This window comes from Alligator mississippiensis, chromosome 4 (assembly GCF_030867095.1).
Source record: "Alligator mississippiensis isolate rAllMis1 chromosome 4, rAllMis1, whole genome shotgun sequence".
NCBI classification, from domain to species: domain Eukaryota; kingdom Metazoa; phylum Chordata; order Crocodylia; family Alligatoridae; genus Alligator; species Alligator mississippiensis.
In genome coordinates, this window is record NC_081827.1 from 115,208,872 (window position 1) to 115,222,330 (window position 13,459).

The 13,459-nt window shown below is 45.7% G+C and overlaps 1 protein-coding gene across 6 annotated transcripts in view; it reads left to right on the forward strand.

Annotated features, from left to right (window-relative positions):
- Positions 1–13,459, forward strand: part of DDX11 (DEAD/H-box helicase 11) — a 34,226-nt gene that overhangs the window by 12,138 nt on the left and 8,629 nt on the right. For 4 of the 6 annotated variants that reach the window (XM_014609074.3, XM_006270612.4, XM_059726492.1 and 1 more), the window contains exons 7-17: positions 171–258; positions 1,741–1,946; positions 4,077–4,229; positions 4,339–4,385; positions 5,214–5,293; positions 6,508–6,552; positions 6,661–6,728; positions 7,293–7,331; positions 7,786–7,906; positions 8,351–8,488; positions 9,589–9,701. In XM_014609074.3, the coding sequence (XP_014464560.2) occupies positions 171–258; positions 1,741–1,946; positions 4,077–4,229; positions 4,339–4,385; positions 5,214–5,293; positions 6,508–6,552; positions 6,661–6,728; positions 7,293–7,331; positions 7,786–7,906; positions 8,351–8,488; positions 9,589–9,701 (1,098 nt within the window). The remainder of the gene's footprint in view (positions 1–170; positions 259–1,740; positions 1,947–4,076; positions 4,230–4,338; positions 4,386–5,213; positions 5,294–6,507; positions 6,553–6,660; positions 6,729–7,292; positions 7,332–7,785; positions 7,907–8,350; positions 8,489–9,588; positions 9,702–13,459) is intronic. The other 2 variants (XM_019489368.2, XM_019489369.2) reach the window with 2 other exon arrangements.

Here is a 13,459-nt window from a genome sequence, read left to right on the forward strand (position 1 = left end):
GGGGATTGGATCATTTTTAATAGTGTCCCCTAGTAAAGCATGCTGTGGACACCTGAAATCATCACACATACTACAGGGTTAGCCTTGTGTAGTAGACTGATGGCTGTACAGAAAACAGTAAATTAAAAGTTAGAGGGGGTGTCCTAGTTTTCTCTTTGTCTCTGTCTCAGAACCTGTGTGTGAATGAGGAGGTACGACATCTGGGGGCTATCCAGCTCATCAATGACCGCTGCATGGAGATGCAAAAAAACAAACATGGTATGAGCACTTCCTGACCTGGGACACTGGGTAAACAGCAGCTGCCAAAAGTGCAGTGCCCTCTGTCTAGCTGTTGAGGAAGCAGCACACGTAGGATACAGGAGACTTTCTGCAATTGCTGCCTTGCAACCTATGGGAAGGGCTGTATGGACTGTGTATTATGAATGTTTGTTTCAGGGTCAGAGATGGTCATCTCCAGCTGGACCTCATAGTTTTTTGAAAGGACAGGGGAGAAAAGACTTGTAAAATAATTAAGAGGAGGGACTAGATGTCAGACCTGGCTTTTTAGACCTGTTCACAGCTCGGATGCTGATGACAGCTTTTCTTTAAGGATGCCCTCCACCACTCACCATGGCTCCATACTGAAGACGCAACAGGATTTTTCTCAGCTCCTAAAGGTTTTCTTTGGACCTTAAATCATGTAGCAGAAGGATAGATTAAGAGCCAAGGCACCCCTGTATGCAGTTAGGAGATGCTTCCAAATTTACCAGCTCCATGTGGAATGTGTCAGTTAGCTTCTTCTTGACCCCTGTTAGAAAACCAGCTTTATTTAGGAACTGAGGCTTTTGGTCTGTGGGGTTTGATTGTCTTCCCCACACCACCTGTCCTTAGAGTTTAGTACTTCACAGTTTGGGAGAATAACTTCAAAAGTGCACAAGTGAGGTGCCAGCCTCTGCCTCACTTAGAAGTTAGTAATACTTGGTGGCTTTTGCAAATGTTGCCTGCAGTGATGCTTTTACGTTTTGTTTGGTTTGGTTTTGTTTTAATTGGCTGGTCGTTTTCTCTGGAAACTGCCTGCCTGGAACTGACTGCAGCAAACTAAGGATGCCATGGTGATAAGCTGAATGGCATATAAAAGAAAAGTGCAGTGGTTAAATTCAGGGATGGAGGCTGGGCTTTCATAGCATCCTGTCACTGCAGTTCAAAAGAACTAGAAATGCTTTAAAAGCTTGCCGAGAGAGGCTAGTGAAAGGATAGTGCCAGAGGAAATGAACGAGAGGGCAGCAACTTTTTTTTTCCCTACAGCTCAAGGGCATTGGTCCTTTCAAAATATTAGTGCTCCCTGAATTCTCTAAATCTGTGCCATAGGAGGGACATTCACAATGGAAGGTGCTTGTCTTTGTAACTTGCTGCTAGTACTGAGGAGTCCAAGCATGTGCATTTTGGCAGGCCACTGAAGTTTTGCTGTGATGATAACAGAAGCTGTATGTTGCTGGTGGGGTAAGGTGAAAAACGAAAAGAGGGAAAATGACTAGATTTAGCCACCAGGAAAAGGTAAGAGCAGAGTCTATTGCAAGTCTGAGTCTTAATTTTCTCTTCAGTGCCCAAACGCTAAATTACTAGTTCCTCTGTAAATGCAACAGGTTGGTAGTGGGTGGTTAGCTGGATGGATGAAAGTCTGTAAAGGTGGAAAGTAATTGTTCTTAATTCTGGTGTATGGGTTGCTGTCACTTGTGATTCTTTTCTGACTCCTGTCCTCAGAGAAGAAGAACGAGGGAGAAGAGACAGTAGGGAAGAGAAGGCGTGTGAGCCGGGCTGTGTGTCCATTTTACTCCTATGAGCAAATGCAATTTCTTCGGGATGAAGTTCTAGTTGATGTGAAAGATATTGAGCAGCTGGTGACCTTGGGGAAGAAGACCAAAGCCTGCCCATATTATGGAAGTCGGTATGCCATTCCTGCTGCCCAGGTTAGAGATAACGGCTGCTGTTGAGAAATAGCTCTAGTACTCTTGAAAATAAATTGCCTACCTGTGCTCTCTAATGCTCCATTCTTCAGGTTTCCTAGTAACTAAAGCAAGAGCTGGAAAGTGGAATGCTTTTTCTGCCTCAGCAGAACTAGGGCTGATTGAAAAACTGTAATTCCATTACATGAACTCTTGATATTTCCCCACATGTTTTTGTCTTGATTCAGGGTGAAAAATGAATACTAGTATATTGAGACTTCTTGTACCAAAAATTTAGATTTGGAAATGGCTGCGCATCTCTTGCTCCGCATTCAGGAACATTAAAATGCTTCATATCAATTGCAGATCAAAACATTCCCTTTCCAGTGTGTTGACTGAAATATTTTAAGTTTTTCACCATTAATCTTTCATGTCCACCTGAGTTGCCACAGTGCCTATAAGAGATGTAGTTCAAATACCTCATGCTGCTTTTCTCTGTTATGGGGCAGAGTCCCTGTTAGGACTGTGTCTTCCATGATGCTCCACATTACTGGGACTCCCAAGATGTGAGGTCAGAGAGAAGAAAAATTAGTGAATCATGGGAGATGTCTGAGGAATCCAGACCAAGTAGAAATGGGGTCATGAGATGCTACTGTGGTTCAGAGAGGTTAATGTCAGAGTAACATAAAATGAAACGCTTTATTTCAAAGGTGCAAACTAGGAGCAAAGAGTGGCTACAGAACAAATATTTATGAGGGGTGGCTACAAAGCAAATGAAGCTTGGTAGAATACATGAACTATTTAGTGGAAGAGCAAGACCCTTCAAGAAGGATAAGGGTCGTTATTACCTGTGGAGTACTATGGAGATTAGCAGAGGTAGCAGGTGAATTGCAATAAGCCATAAAGCTGTTTGTTGTCTGTTTAGTCCATGTTTTTAGTATCCAGTATGATTATGAATTCTTGTGTCCAGGCCCATCTTCTGAAGGTGTTTTGTAGATTTCTCATGAACAAAAGTATTGTGAGGTCAGATGGGAGTGATGGTTCTTTGAAAAGTGTCCTGCCAAGAGTATTTGTGTATCTTTATCCTTTATATTCCTGTGATTGCACCAGAATGAACATAGACTTCATCTGGTTTCACCCACGTGTAACTTCCCTGAGGTTATTTGGTGCATTGAATGAGATATACCTTGTTCTGTGATAGATATATATAGGATCTATGGATTCTGATGATTTTGTGGTGGGGAGTGTTTATTGTAGCAGCAATGGAGATATGTTGACTGGTTTTGCATTTATTGTTAAGGCAGGGTTGTGCCTCATTTTGGTGTTGTTCCAGGGGGGTTGCTTCTGATGAGCTAGGACCAGATTTGGGGGTTGTTTGAAGGTCAGGAGCCCTGGGAGGGTTGAGAATATTTCTCTCAAGGTGTGATTTTTTTTTTTTTTTTTAAAGTATAGGCTGTAATTGTTTGATACTCCTCCTTCTTAGGTTCCAGTGTGGGATGGTGTGTGACAGGGGTATGTATGGTCAGTGGGGGTTTTCCTTTTGTATTGTAGTAGGTTACTGCAGAGTATTTGAGTGGCCTATTCAAAGATACAATCCGTTTCTCTTTTGGAGTCTCCTAACTGGGTAGGGGCAGTTTTCAGTTTAGTGTGGTGGGTGTCATGAGTTTTAATCTTGGCAAATGCAATGATATCTGGGGTCTGACTATAAGTTACAGCTTTCTTGGCATGTCTGGGATGGTTGCTGCTTTTGTGGACATAAGTGTGTTGGTCTGTGGGTCTTGTATATAGTGGTTTGTAGGATACCATCCTGGATGCATGTCATAGTGTCTAAAAACATGATATTAGCATAGAAGTATTCCAGAGAGGATTTGAAGTGGTGCTGTAAATCCTCTGGGGCTGAATGCAGATTTTATAGCTAAAGCCTGGGACATATAGTTGGAAGACAAAGGTGGTGCTACCAGCTCAGCGTTTTACTTGCTGTGTGATCTTGAAACAATTCCGTAAGAGCTCTCTACTTTTGTCTTTCCCACTTCTAATACAAGAATAGTGTTACCCACTCTTGCAAAGCTTTTTGAGATTTACAGTTGGAAAGAGCTTATAGGTGTTCACAGGAATGAAGTAGAAGAATTAAGTTGGCTTGGGTTTTGCCTGCAGTTGGTGGTGTTACCCTATCAGATGCTCTTGCATGAGTCGACGCGAAATGCCTCTGGGATCAAACTGAAGGATCAGGTGGTGATTATTGACGAAGCCCACAATCTGATAGACACTATAACCTGCATCTACAGTGCTGAAGTCAGTGGCTCTCAGGTGAGTCAGTACCTGGAAGTTGGTGCTCTGTTACCTGCTGTTGAGTTGTGTAGACTGCCATTTGCAGTGGCACAAATAACTTAATTCCAGGTCTTTACTTTTGTTGTAGCTGTGCTGTGCCTATTCCCAGCTGCTGCAGTACATGGAACGATACAGGTGAGGATTTCTGAGGAGGCCAGCGCCATGAGAACAAGCAGAGGAGATGTCAGAGATGTTTTTGTTATTTGTGGGGTGGGGCCTTGTCTTGCTTTCCCTATGTGGGAGGCTGTTTGCACTGACTTTCTCATAGACGAGGGTGCTACTTCACTATCTGTTCTTAGTAGCCTTGTAAGTCTCACTCCCCAGGCTGGTATATGCACAGTGATGGTGACTTCTTGGGGTTAGTGGCACTTCTTGATCCTCTTAAATTCATTTCCAGTATGTCTCTACTCACTAGTTTTGTAGCCGCATGAAGTTCCAAAAACTCTAGTTTTCATTTTCTCACTTCCCTCCTGGGCTTTGACCCTTTATGTTCCAGCTGCCTTCATGACTGAAACAGTGAATTCTTATGAGTTCTAAAATAGCAGTTGTATGCAGTTTAACAGCAGTAGCCAAACTTTGCATCAGACTAGTCATACCTGAAGCAGTTGTTTATTTCATATATTGCTAATTATTCTGTATTTGCCTAGCACTTGAGCTTTTAGGCATCACTGCAATATAGACAGATTACTTATAACTAGTGTGAGAGGAGATGATCAGTGCTAAAGCTGTTAAACTCTTGGGGGGTTGAAGTGAAAGCCCTGGAGTATTTCAGTGATTGGCATCTGTGAATAGTGTGGTTAGGCAAGAACATCTAGGAGAAATTAGTCTTGGTTCCAGTTTCTCCATAATGAAGGAGTGCAGTTCTTATCAGCCTGGCTCCTTGTTTTTGGAATTTAGGAAACTGTGTGGACTGTAGTTGCTGTGGATGTCTCTGAGGTCTGACACCCATTAACTATTTCATAGGAAACGTCTGAAAGCAAAGAACTTGATGTACATTAAACAGATCCTGTATTTGCTGGAGAGGTTTGTGTCTGTGCTGGGAGGTAAGGAAGCTTCCATTCCTGTTAATGTCACTAGACTCTGAGCCAACTGATTCTTCTTAAATATAATTGCCCATTCTCTCTCCCTCTGGCCTTTGCTGTGGTGGCTTCTTATATCTTAACTCAGTCATCTGGTAATTTTTATCAACCTATTTCATAAGCTCTGGATGAATGTTAAATCTATGTAAACCTGGTTAGGTTGGCAGCAGTTTGTGCTGGATGTCAAAAGGAGAGTGGTCATGGTCCTTATAATTCCAGTTGCTTAGCTTTGACTTTAAATGGTAGGGGGAATTAATGGTGACTGGATGACAGGCAGTTACTACAGCCAAAGAGCCAAATAGAATAGCATTCCTGGACTAGTCGTCAGTGAGGCCCATTTGCCTTGACAAACACTTGATGATAAAGTGTATTCCTTTTGAATATTGCCTTTCCTTCATTTGAGGCATACTCATTTTGTTGTATCTGTAGACCACCTGATTGCTTTTTTATTTCTCTCTATTTGTTCACTTGGTCTCAAATGTGCCTTGAGGGTAACCTCTGCCTTCTGTAGAGAGCCCATCATTGTCATCATTGAGAAGATGCAATTCTCCACTTTCCATTCCCTTTTTCTTTCTTCTTCTTGTGCTCTACTCCCTGCCCCCTTTTTATCCTTGTATTCCTCCTGTATTTCTCCTTCCCCTTGGTTAAATGTGTCCATCAGGAAATACAGTGTGTGCAGTTTCTTGATTTAGGCTACAAAGCTGTATAGCTTCAGGTGGGGATTAAATACTAGAAATAGTAAATAAAGTCAATGGCAGCAGCTAACCTAGTTTTGTCTGTCAGCCTACGGGAAGAACTGGTGCCCCTTTACCTGACTGTCCGTACACATTGCAGCTCCCTATTGTTTTGTCTAGGCAGGTCACCAAATGCCTTTGCAAGAAAGGGCTTTGCAGTCACTGTCCCTTAGCATTCATCATGCAAAAGCTGTGCTGGTATTTGTATGTACTTGCTTACCTGCCTCTTCCCTGTGCAGCAGTAATGCAGACAGTGTTTTACAGGGATGCAACAGAACACTTGTCCTTTTAATGTAGAATTATTCTATGGGGAAAGGACAATAAATTCTTGAGCAGTTTCAGTGCTGGCACTGCATTCCCTTTGAGCCCATTTATGTATGTTGCTTCAATTCAGACAACCCCATTGCTATTCACTTTACCTTGAATAGCTTTTATGTTTTGCAGGAAATGTGAATCAAAATCCAAACACTCAGAGCATTTCCCAGGCAGGTAAGAAGTGTATAGGAATGCTTTGTCTGCTTTGAGCAGACTAGGGAGATGGGTTTGTGGGGTGAAACTCCGTGAGTCCTACAGGTAAAGATTTTCTTTTTCTTTCAGGGACAGAGCTAAAATCTATCAACGATTTTCTGTTTCAAAGTCAAATTGACAATATCAACCTCTTTAAGGTACTGTTTTGATTACCTTCTATGAGGGCAGATGGGCAAACAAATTACTCAATTGCACAGGAAGCTGGAAATAAAACATTTATCTCCTGACTTGTCCCATAATGTCAGCCTGTTTTCTTGGGGACACCTTACCAGTTTGCTAGTCTGTCTTAGGAGATATTCTTTTATGTGGTATTTATGGATGGCAGAATGCTAAAGCTTGACTGGGGGAGCAGATCTCTAGTCGAAACAGCAGTACATTAGAGGAGCTGTCTGTGGGGAAGCAAGTTTGCATGTATGGGATTCCTGGGAGTGTTGAAGGGTGGGCTAATGAGTGATATTTTAAATATAAGGAATTCCCTATTCTGAAACCCAAAGCAGTTTAGATGCGAACGTGGAAAGGTACAGCTCACATAGCTCATTGTCACCACACTGGATGCCCTCTCCCAGAAGTACTGTTGGAAGAGTGACTGGTAAAAATAGTAATGGGGTGAGGTTATGGTAGTTCAGCAGGGACATTGAGCCTAGGGCAGCCGGATGGGAAAGGAGGTGCTGAGTTGTCATTGCTTCTCTGTATTCCTCCAGGTTCAGCGTTACTGTGAGAAAAGCCTCATCAGCCGTAAGGTATTGTCCTCACTGCTCCTTAGTCAGCATGGCAGCTTGTGTAGTGGTGGGGCACTAATGTGGAAGAAGCAGAGCGGTGGGGCACATGGCTATAAGTCTTTTGCTTTACCCTCCAAGTGTGAATCCCCTGCAGGTATTCCTGTGTGCAGGTTGTGCGGTCTTCATGGTGCAATGAAGTTAGCACAGTGCCAGTATTGCACTGCCTCTTGCTCTGACAACCATGTCACCCTCAGTGGCTGGCCAGTGTGGGAGTTGGAAGCACTACCAGCTTCTTTGTAGTTTTGATTCCAGGGTGGGAAGGAGTGTGGGAGAAGAACTGGGAAGCACCAAGGCCTGCCATGTTGTCTGACTTGTGATAGTTAGAATCTAAATGTGAAATGCTGCTTGTGTGTGTGTGGTGTGTCCTGGGTCTTTCTCCTTCGAGCCTCTTACCTTTCTCATTTTGTTTTGTCAGCTTTTTGGGTTTGTGGAGAGATATGGAGCCCCTAGTACTGTAAAGACCAACAAGGAGAACCAGAAGACAACTGGGCTGCAGAACTTCCTTCTAACCCTGCAGCAGGAACCTGAGAAAGAAGGTGAATTCAGATACTGTGCTCTCAGGGGGAGGGAAGGAAATGTGGCTGCAGAACCAGCCCCTAGCTGGGATAAGGGAGAAATTGAGACATGTCTCTGGGAGGGGAAGACTTGTGGCAGAAGCTATGTTAGGGTAGCTCTGCTCTACTTGAGCCTGAGCTCTTGTCTCCTTCCAGTATCTGAGCTAGCTCAGTAATCTTTACACAGCACTACAGTCTGCAGGGAAAACATGCCCCTAGTAAAATCAGTGAAGTAAGAGAGGAGTATGAAGTGAGACTGGTAAAACATGAGCTTTTTTCTTTACTGGTTCTTTTTGCTGCAGAATGGGTTTGGCCTTTCATAGGTAAATGATATCTGAATTAACATGTATGCTATAGCTCTGACTCCTCTGGGAATGGAGATAAAGCTTTGATTGGCTAGCTCCTCCCTCTGCCTCTGTTGACCAGTAGGTGCTCCACCACATCCTTCTGCAGATCCTGAGACTGATCAGCTCAAGATGGCCTCTCCTCTGATGCATATTGAGGGATTTCTCTCTGCTCTCACCAATGCAAACCAAGATGGGAGAGTCATCCTCAACAGACAAGGTACTGGAATGAAGGGTAACGCTTGATGGAGAAGAGTTAAGGGCAACATCAGGGTAAAACCACCAGATCTCACCTAGGTTCTGTATTGATGGTGACTTAGAAATCCAAGTATAATTAGGTAGTAGATTTCAGGACAGGGGCTGTCTGTTACTCTTCAGAAGGTGTCCTCAACCTGTTTTGGACCTGGCAAAAAGATAAGAGTTGGGTGAATCACGCAGCAAGAGTGGCATATCTTCAGGAGAAACTTTGGCAGATTGACCTACTTGGTGCTGCAGCTGGGAATTGAAAGGATTTAGATGAGTTAGCAGCATTCTGCCCCCGCTCTGGATATGGGATTTTCTCTTACCAGAGGAGCTGGGCTAATGGATGTACCACTGTAGTGATTAGGCAGGGGAAGGCCTCTGTCTTTGAGGACAGTTTGCAGAAAAATGGAATACACCTTGCTTTTGGACTCAAGTGGCCATGAGGCTAAAAACCACGGGGGTTCTCTACTTCTGGGTCTGTGGAGTGATGGGGTTGTGAGGCCTGAAGGTGTCTTTTTTTTTTTTAGGACTCTAGACCAGTAGGGGCCAACCTTTTTGTCATGTGCGCCGCAAATTTTAGCCATGCACCCTTCCCTAGTGTCACTGATTCCTTTCCTCTGCCTGGCCTACCACTCTTCTCTACTCCCTGCCCTGTGCTCCCTGTTCAGTTTTCTGCTCTGCTTTCTGCTCTTTGCCCTGTGCTCTATGCCTGATTAGCTGCTCTGCTTTCTGCTTCCTGCCCTATCTGCTGTTGTGCTGTCTGTCCCCTTCTCAATCTGCTGTGTGCCACATGCAGGCTGCCTGTGCCACTTGTCATGTGTGTGCTGCAGGTTGGCCACCCCTGCATCAGTGAGGTTGGGAGAAAGGAGGCAATCTCCAACCTATTGCTATCAATTTTTTAAGCTCTATGTGGTATTCTAAGACTTAATAATAGTTAATTGTTTTACTGGGCTGGGGATTTGTTAGGGTGGGGAGAGGGCAGATATCTTACTTATCCACAAGTGTGTCTGCATTCGAATCAGGCATTTCCGGTTGGTTGCAGCCAGTTCTTATCTATGCATCTGTCTCCTTACTCAGGCACTATAAGTCAGAGCCGCCTCAAATTCCTCTTGCTGAACCCTGCTGTACATTTTGCCGAAGTGGTGAAGGAATGCCGAGCTGTGATCATTGCAGGGGGCACCATGCAGCCGGTAAGGGAGAAGTTTGCTATCTGAAGTTTGCTGTCTGCTATATGGTCTTTCTGGCACCTTCTAACACTTGGCAGCAGTGGGAAGAGATAGATGGCTGATACGATTGGAAGATTTTAACATATGCTTCTTAGTGCTAGGAGACACTAGGGCCATCATTGCGACCCCATTTCAATTAATTTCCCCATTTAATGTCATTACCACTGCGGTGGGAAGAAGAGCTTTTGGTAGGCAAATATTTACTGAAGGGATAGGAGATGGAGCTGAAAACTCAAGGGCTGGAGTGTCAGTCTCACCTTGTGCCCAAGGCTGGATCCAGACTGCAGGGCTCTGTGTGGGACAGATCCACCTGCAGCACGCAGTGGCATCAGCTCCAGCTTTGGCTGTCTGCCCAGCAGCAGAGCTGCCGCCACTGTCGCATGCTGTTTTGGTGGCTCTGGCTCTGGCATGGGGCCTGGAGCAGCCAACTGTGGCGGTGGGGCTGGTAGCCAAACAGGAAGGGCTGCAGCAGTAGCGATAGGTGAAGTAGCTGGAGGGTGACTGGAGCTGTATCAGCCCTTGGTCTCTCTCCTGCCACCAGTTACCATGTTCTTTGGGGCCCAGGGGCCCCAGATTCTGCAGCAGGCCACTCCCCCTGGCAACATCCCTTGAATTCTGGTTGTCACTCAGTAGCCTGGCAGGCCAGATAGAGCAGCTATGTGGGCTCGATGTTTGACACTCCTGCTCTAAGGTAGGGGTGACCACCCTGTGGCATGTGTGTCACAAGTGGCACAACCTCTATGTGCGGCATGCCACAGATCAGGGAGTGGACAGAGGCAGCACAGCAGCTGATAGGGTAAGAAGCAGAAAGTAGAGCCAAAGATCAGGCAGGGAGCAGAAATCAGGGGAGAAGATGGGACACAGGAAGGGGACCAGAGAGGGTGCTGGGTTAATTTGTGGCATGCCTGCCAAAAAGGTTGGCCCCCATTTCTCTAGGGCAGAGGCACTCAACCCATTTGGCCTAAGGAGCCATGTCATCTGGCTCTTAGAGCTTCCTGTAGGTTTAAAAAATGTGGTGGCAGGGGAACAGGGCAGCCTTAATTGCTACTCCCCTGCTGCCAAATTTCTGGACCTTTGCGGGGCCCTGCAGGCTGGATAGCCTTGTCGTGTGCACTATATTGGGTGTATGAGGCCTGGTGAGGCAGTGTGAGGCCCAGTTCAGGTGCTGGTCCTATGGACTGGCACCATGCCACTCATTTGGCCTACAGGGCCAAAAGATTGAGCCCCACTGCTCTAGGGCACCTCTAGTGCATGTGGTGCTTGGTTCTTGCAGTATCTGAAATGTCTTATTTTGCTATTGTGCAGATGAGGAAAGGGAAGGGCGATGCTGAATACAGGGTCTCTGTTCAGTAAAATAGTAGTTATCCTATGGTGTCCTTCTGGGAAATTCATACCCTCAGCCTAACCTGAAACATATTGCAATCATAGTTCTTATTGTAGTGCCTGCGAACCCCATTTATGGACTTGTTAAGGTTCTTGCCAGAAGCCTTGCTCCTGGGAGATTTGGGATCTTGGTGATTTGGTTCAGTCTGTGCTGGCTGATACATCAGGGAGACATTGCATAGTTTTTATACAAGATAGACAGATGCAGCATTATAGAGATGGTGAGGTCTTCCTCTGAATGCTGCACAGTTAATGCATGAAGGGTGTCTAGACTTGCTCTGGGTATTTTCCTGTTGTTTTAACTAGCTAGCTTGAAGGAGTACAGTCTACTCTCAGGAGTACAAAGCAATGGGGAGAGGAGCGTGACATAGGCTGCCAGAGCTCGGAAGGCTTGGGGTGAATGCCTTCGTGGCAGCACCAGTATAGAGATTGTCTGGCTTGGTCTGAAAGGTGTTACACAAATGAGCTGTGTGACCACATGGAGGCACTGCTGCTCTTTAGTGGTCCAGGCAGTGGGAAGCTGTGGAGGTGGCTGGCTGCCGCATTTTTGCCATGCTGTGTGGATGTGCTGCTTTCTTACAAACAAATGGCTCCCTTGCCCTGCTGTGGGGCCTGTCCAAAGTGTTTAGAGACACTTCAGTCACAGCCTGGGCTGTGCTGGCTGTGGAACCTTAGTTTTGCTTGACCAAGCCCCCACTGCTGTGCACTGCAGTTGTGTCAGGCTTCACATGCAGTAATTGAGTCCTTTCTTTCTGCTTTACACTTATAGATTCATAGAGGTTAGGGTTGGAAAGGACCTCAGTAAGTCATCGAGTCTGACCCCCTGCCCTGGGCAGGAGAGCGCTGGGGTCAGATGACCCCAGCTAGGTGCTTGTCCAGTCTCCTCTTGAAGACCCCCAAGGTAGGGGAGAGCACCACCTCCCTTGGACGCCTATTCCTTTCTAATGTCCAACCTAAATCTGCTCTCTGTCAATTTGTGGCCATTGTTCCTAGTTATTCCAGGGGTGTGCCTTAGTAAATAGAGCATCTCCTATTCCCTGTTGCTCTCCCCTCATGAATTTATAAGCAGCCAGAAGATTACCACTCAGCCTTCTCTTACGAAGGCTGAAGAGATCTAGGCCCCTCAGTCTCTCCTCGTAGGGCCTTACCTGCAGGCCTCTGAACATACGAGTGGCCCTCCTTTGAACCCTCTCAAGATTCTCCGCATCGCTCTTGAAGTGCGGCGCCCAAAACTGGACACAATACTCCAACTGCGGCCTGACCAGTGCCACATAGAGGGGGAGCATAACCTCCCTGGACCTGTTTGTCATGCATCTACTAATGCATGATAAAGTGCGGTTAGCCTGGTTGATCACTTTATCACACTGATGACTCATGTTCATCTTGGAGTCAGCTATGACTCCAAGATCCTTTCTGCTGCTGTGCTGCTGAGAAGGTCACCCCCTGGCCTGTAAGCGGTTCTTTTTGACCAGGTGCAGCACTTTGCACTTGTCTTTGTTGAACTGCATCCTATTTCATTCTGGCCATTTTTCCAATCTGTCCAGATCTGCCTGGATCTCTTCCCTACCCTCTGGTGTGTTAACTTTACCCCATAATTTGGTATCATCTGCAAACCTGGAAAGGGTGCTCTCCATGCCTTCATCCAAGTCACTGATGAAGACATTGAATAGCACCGGTCCAAGGTCCCTTGTGGGACCCCACTGCCCACATCTTTCCAGGTTGATATCGAGCCATCCACCACCACTCTCTGGGTGCAACCCCTAAGCCAATTTGCCACCCACCTGACCATGTAATCATCTACATTCCAGCCTGTCAATTTATTTACAAGAACAGAATGTGATACTGTATCGAAGGCCATCTTAAAGTCTAGATAGATGACATCTACCTTGACTCCTGTGTCTAAGCATTTTGTGATTTGTTCATAAAAAGAAACAGGATTAGTCAGGCAGGATCTACCTCCAGTGAATCTGTGCTGATTTCCTTTCAGCATTATTTCCCCTGCTGGGCTCCCACAAATGTGATCCTTAATGATTTTTTCCAGAATTTTCCCAAGGATAGAGGTGAGACTAACCAGCCAATAGTTTCCCAGTTCCTCCCTCCTCCCCTTGAAAATAGGGGCCATATTGGCACTTTTCCAGCCCTCTGGGACCTGACCAGAGCACCATGAGTACTTGAACAGCTGTGCCAGCAGCTCTGCTATGACACTGGCCAATTCCTTTGGTACCCTTGGATGAAGTTCATTTGGCCTGCTGATTTGAACACATCCAGCCCCTTCAAGTGCCCCTTCACTAAGTCTGCGCTAGCAGTTAGTGGGCTGGTGTCCGTCCTATGTCTTCACT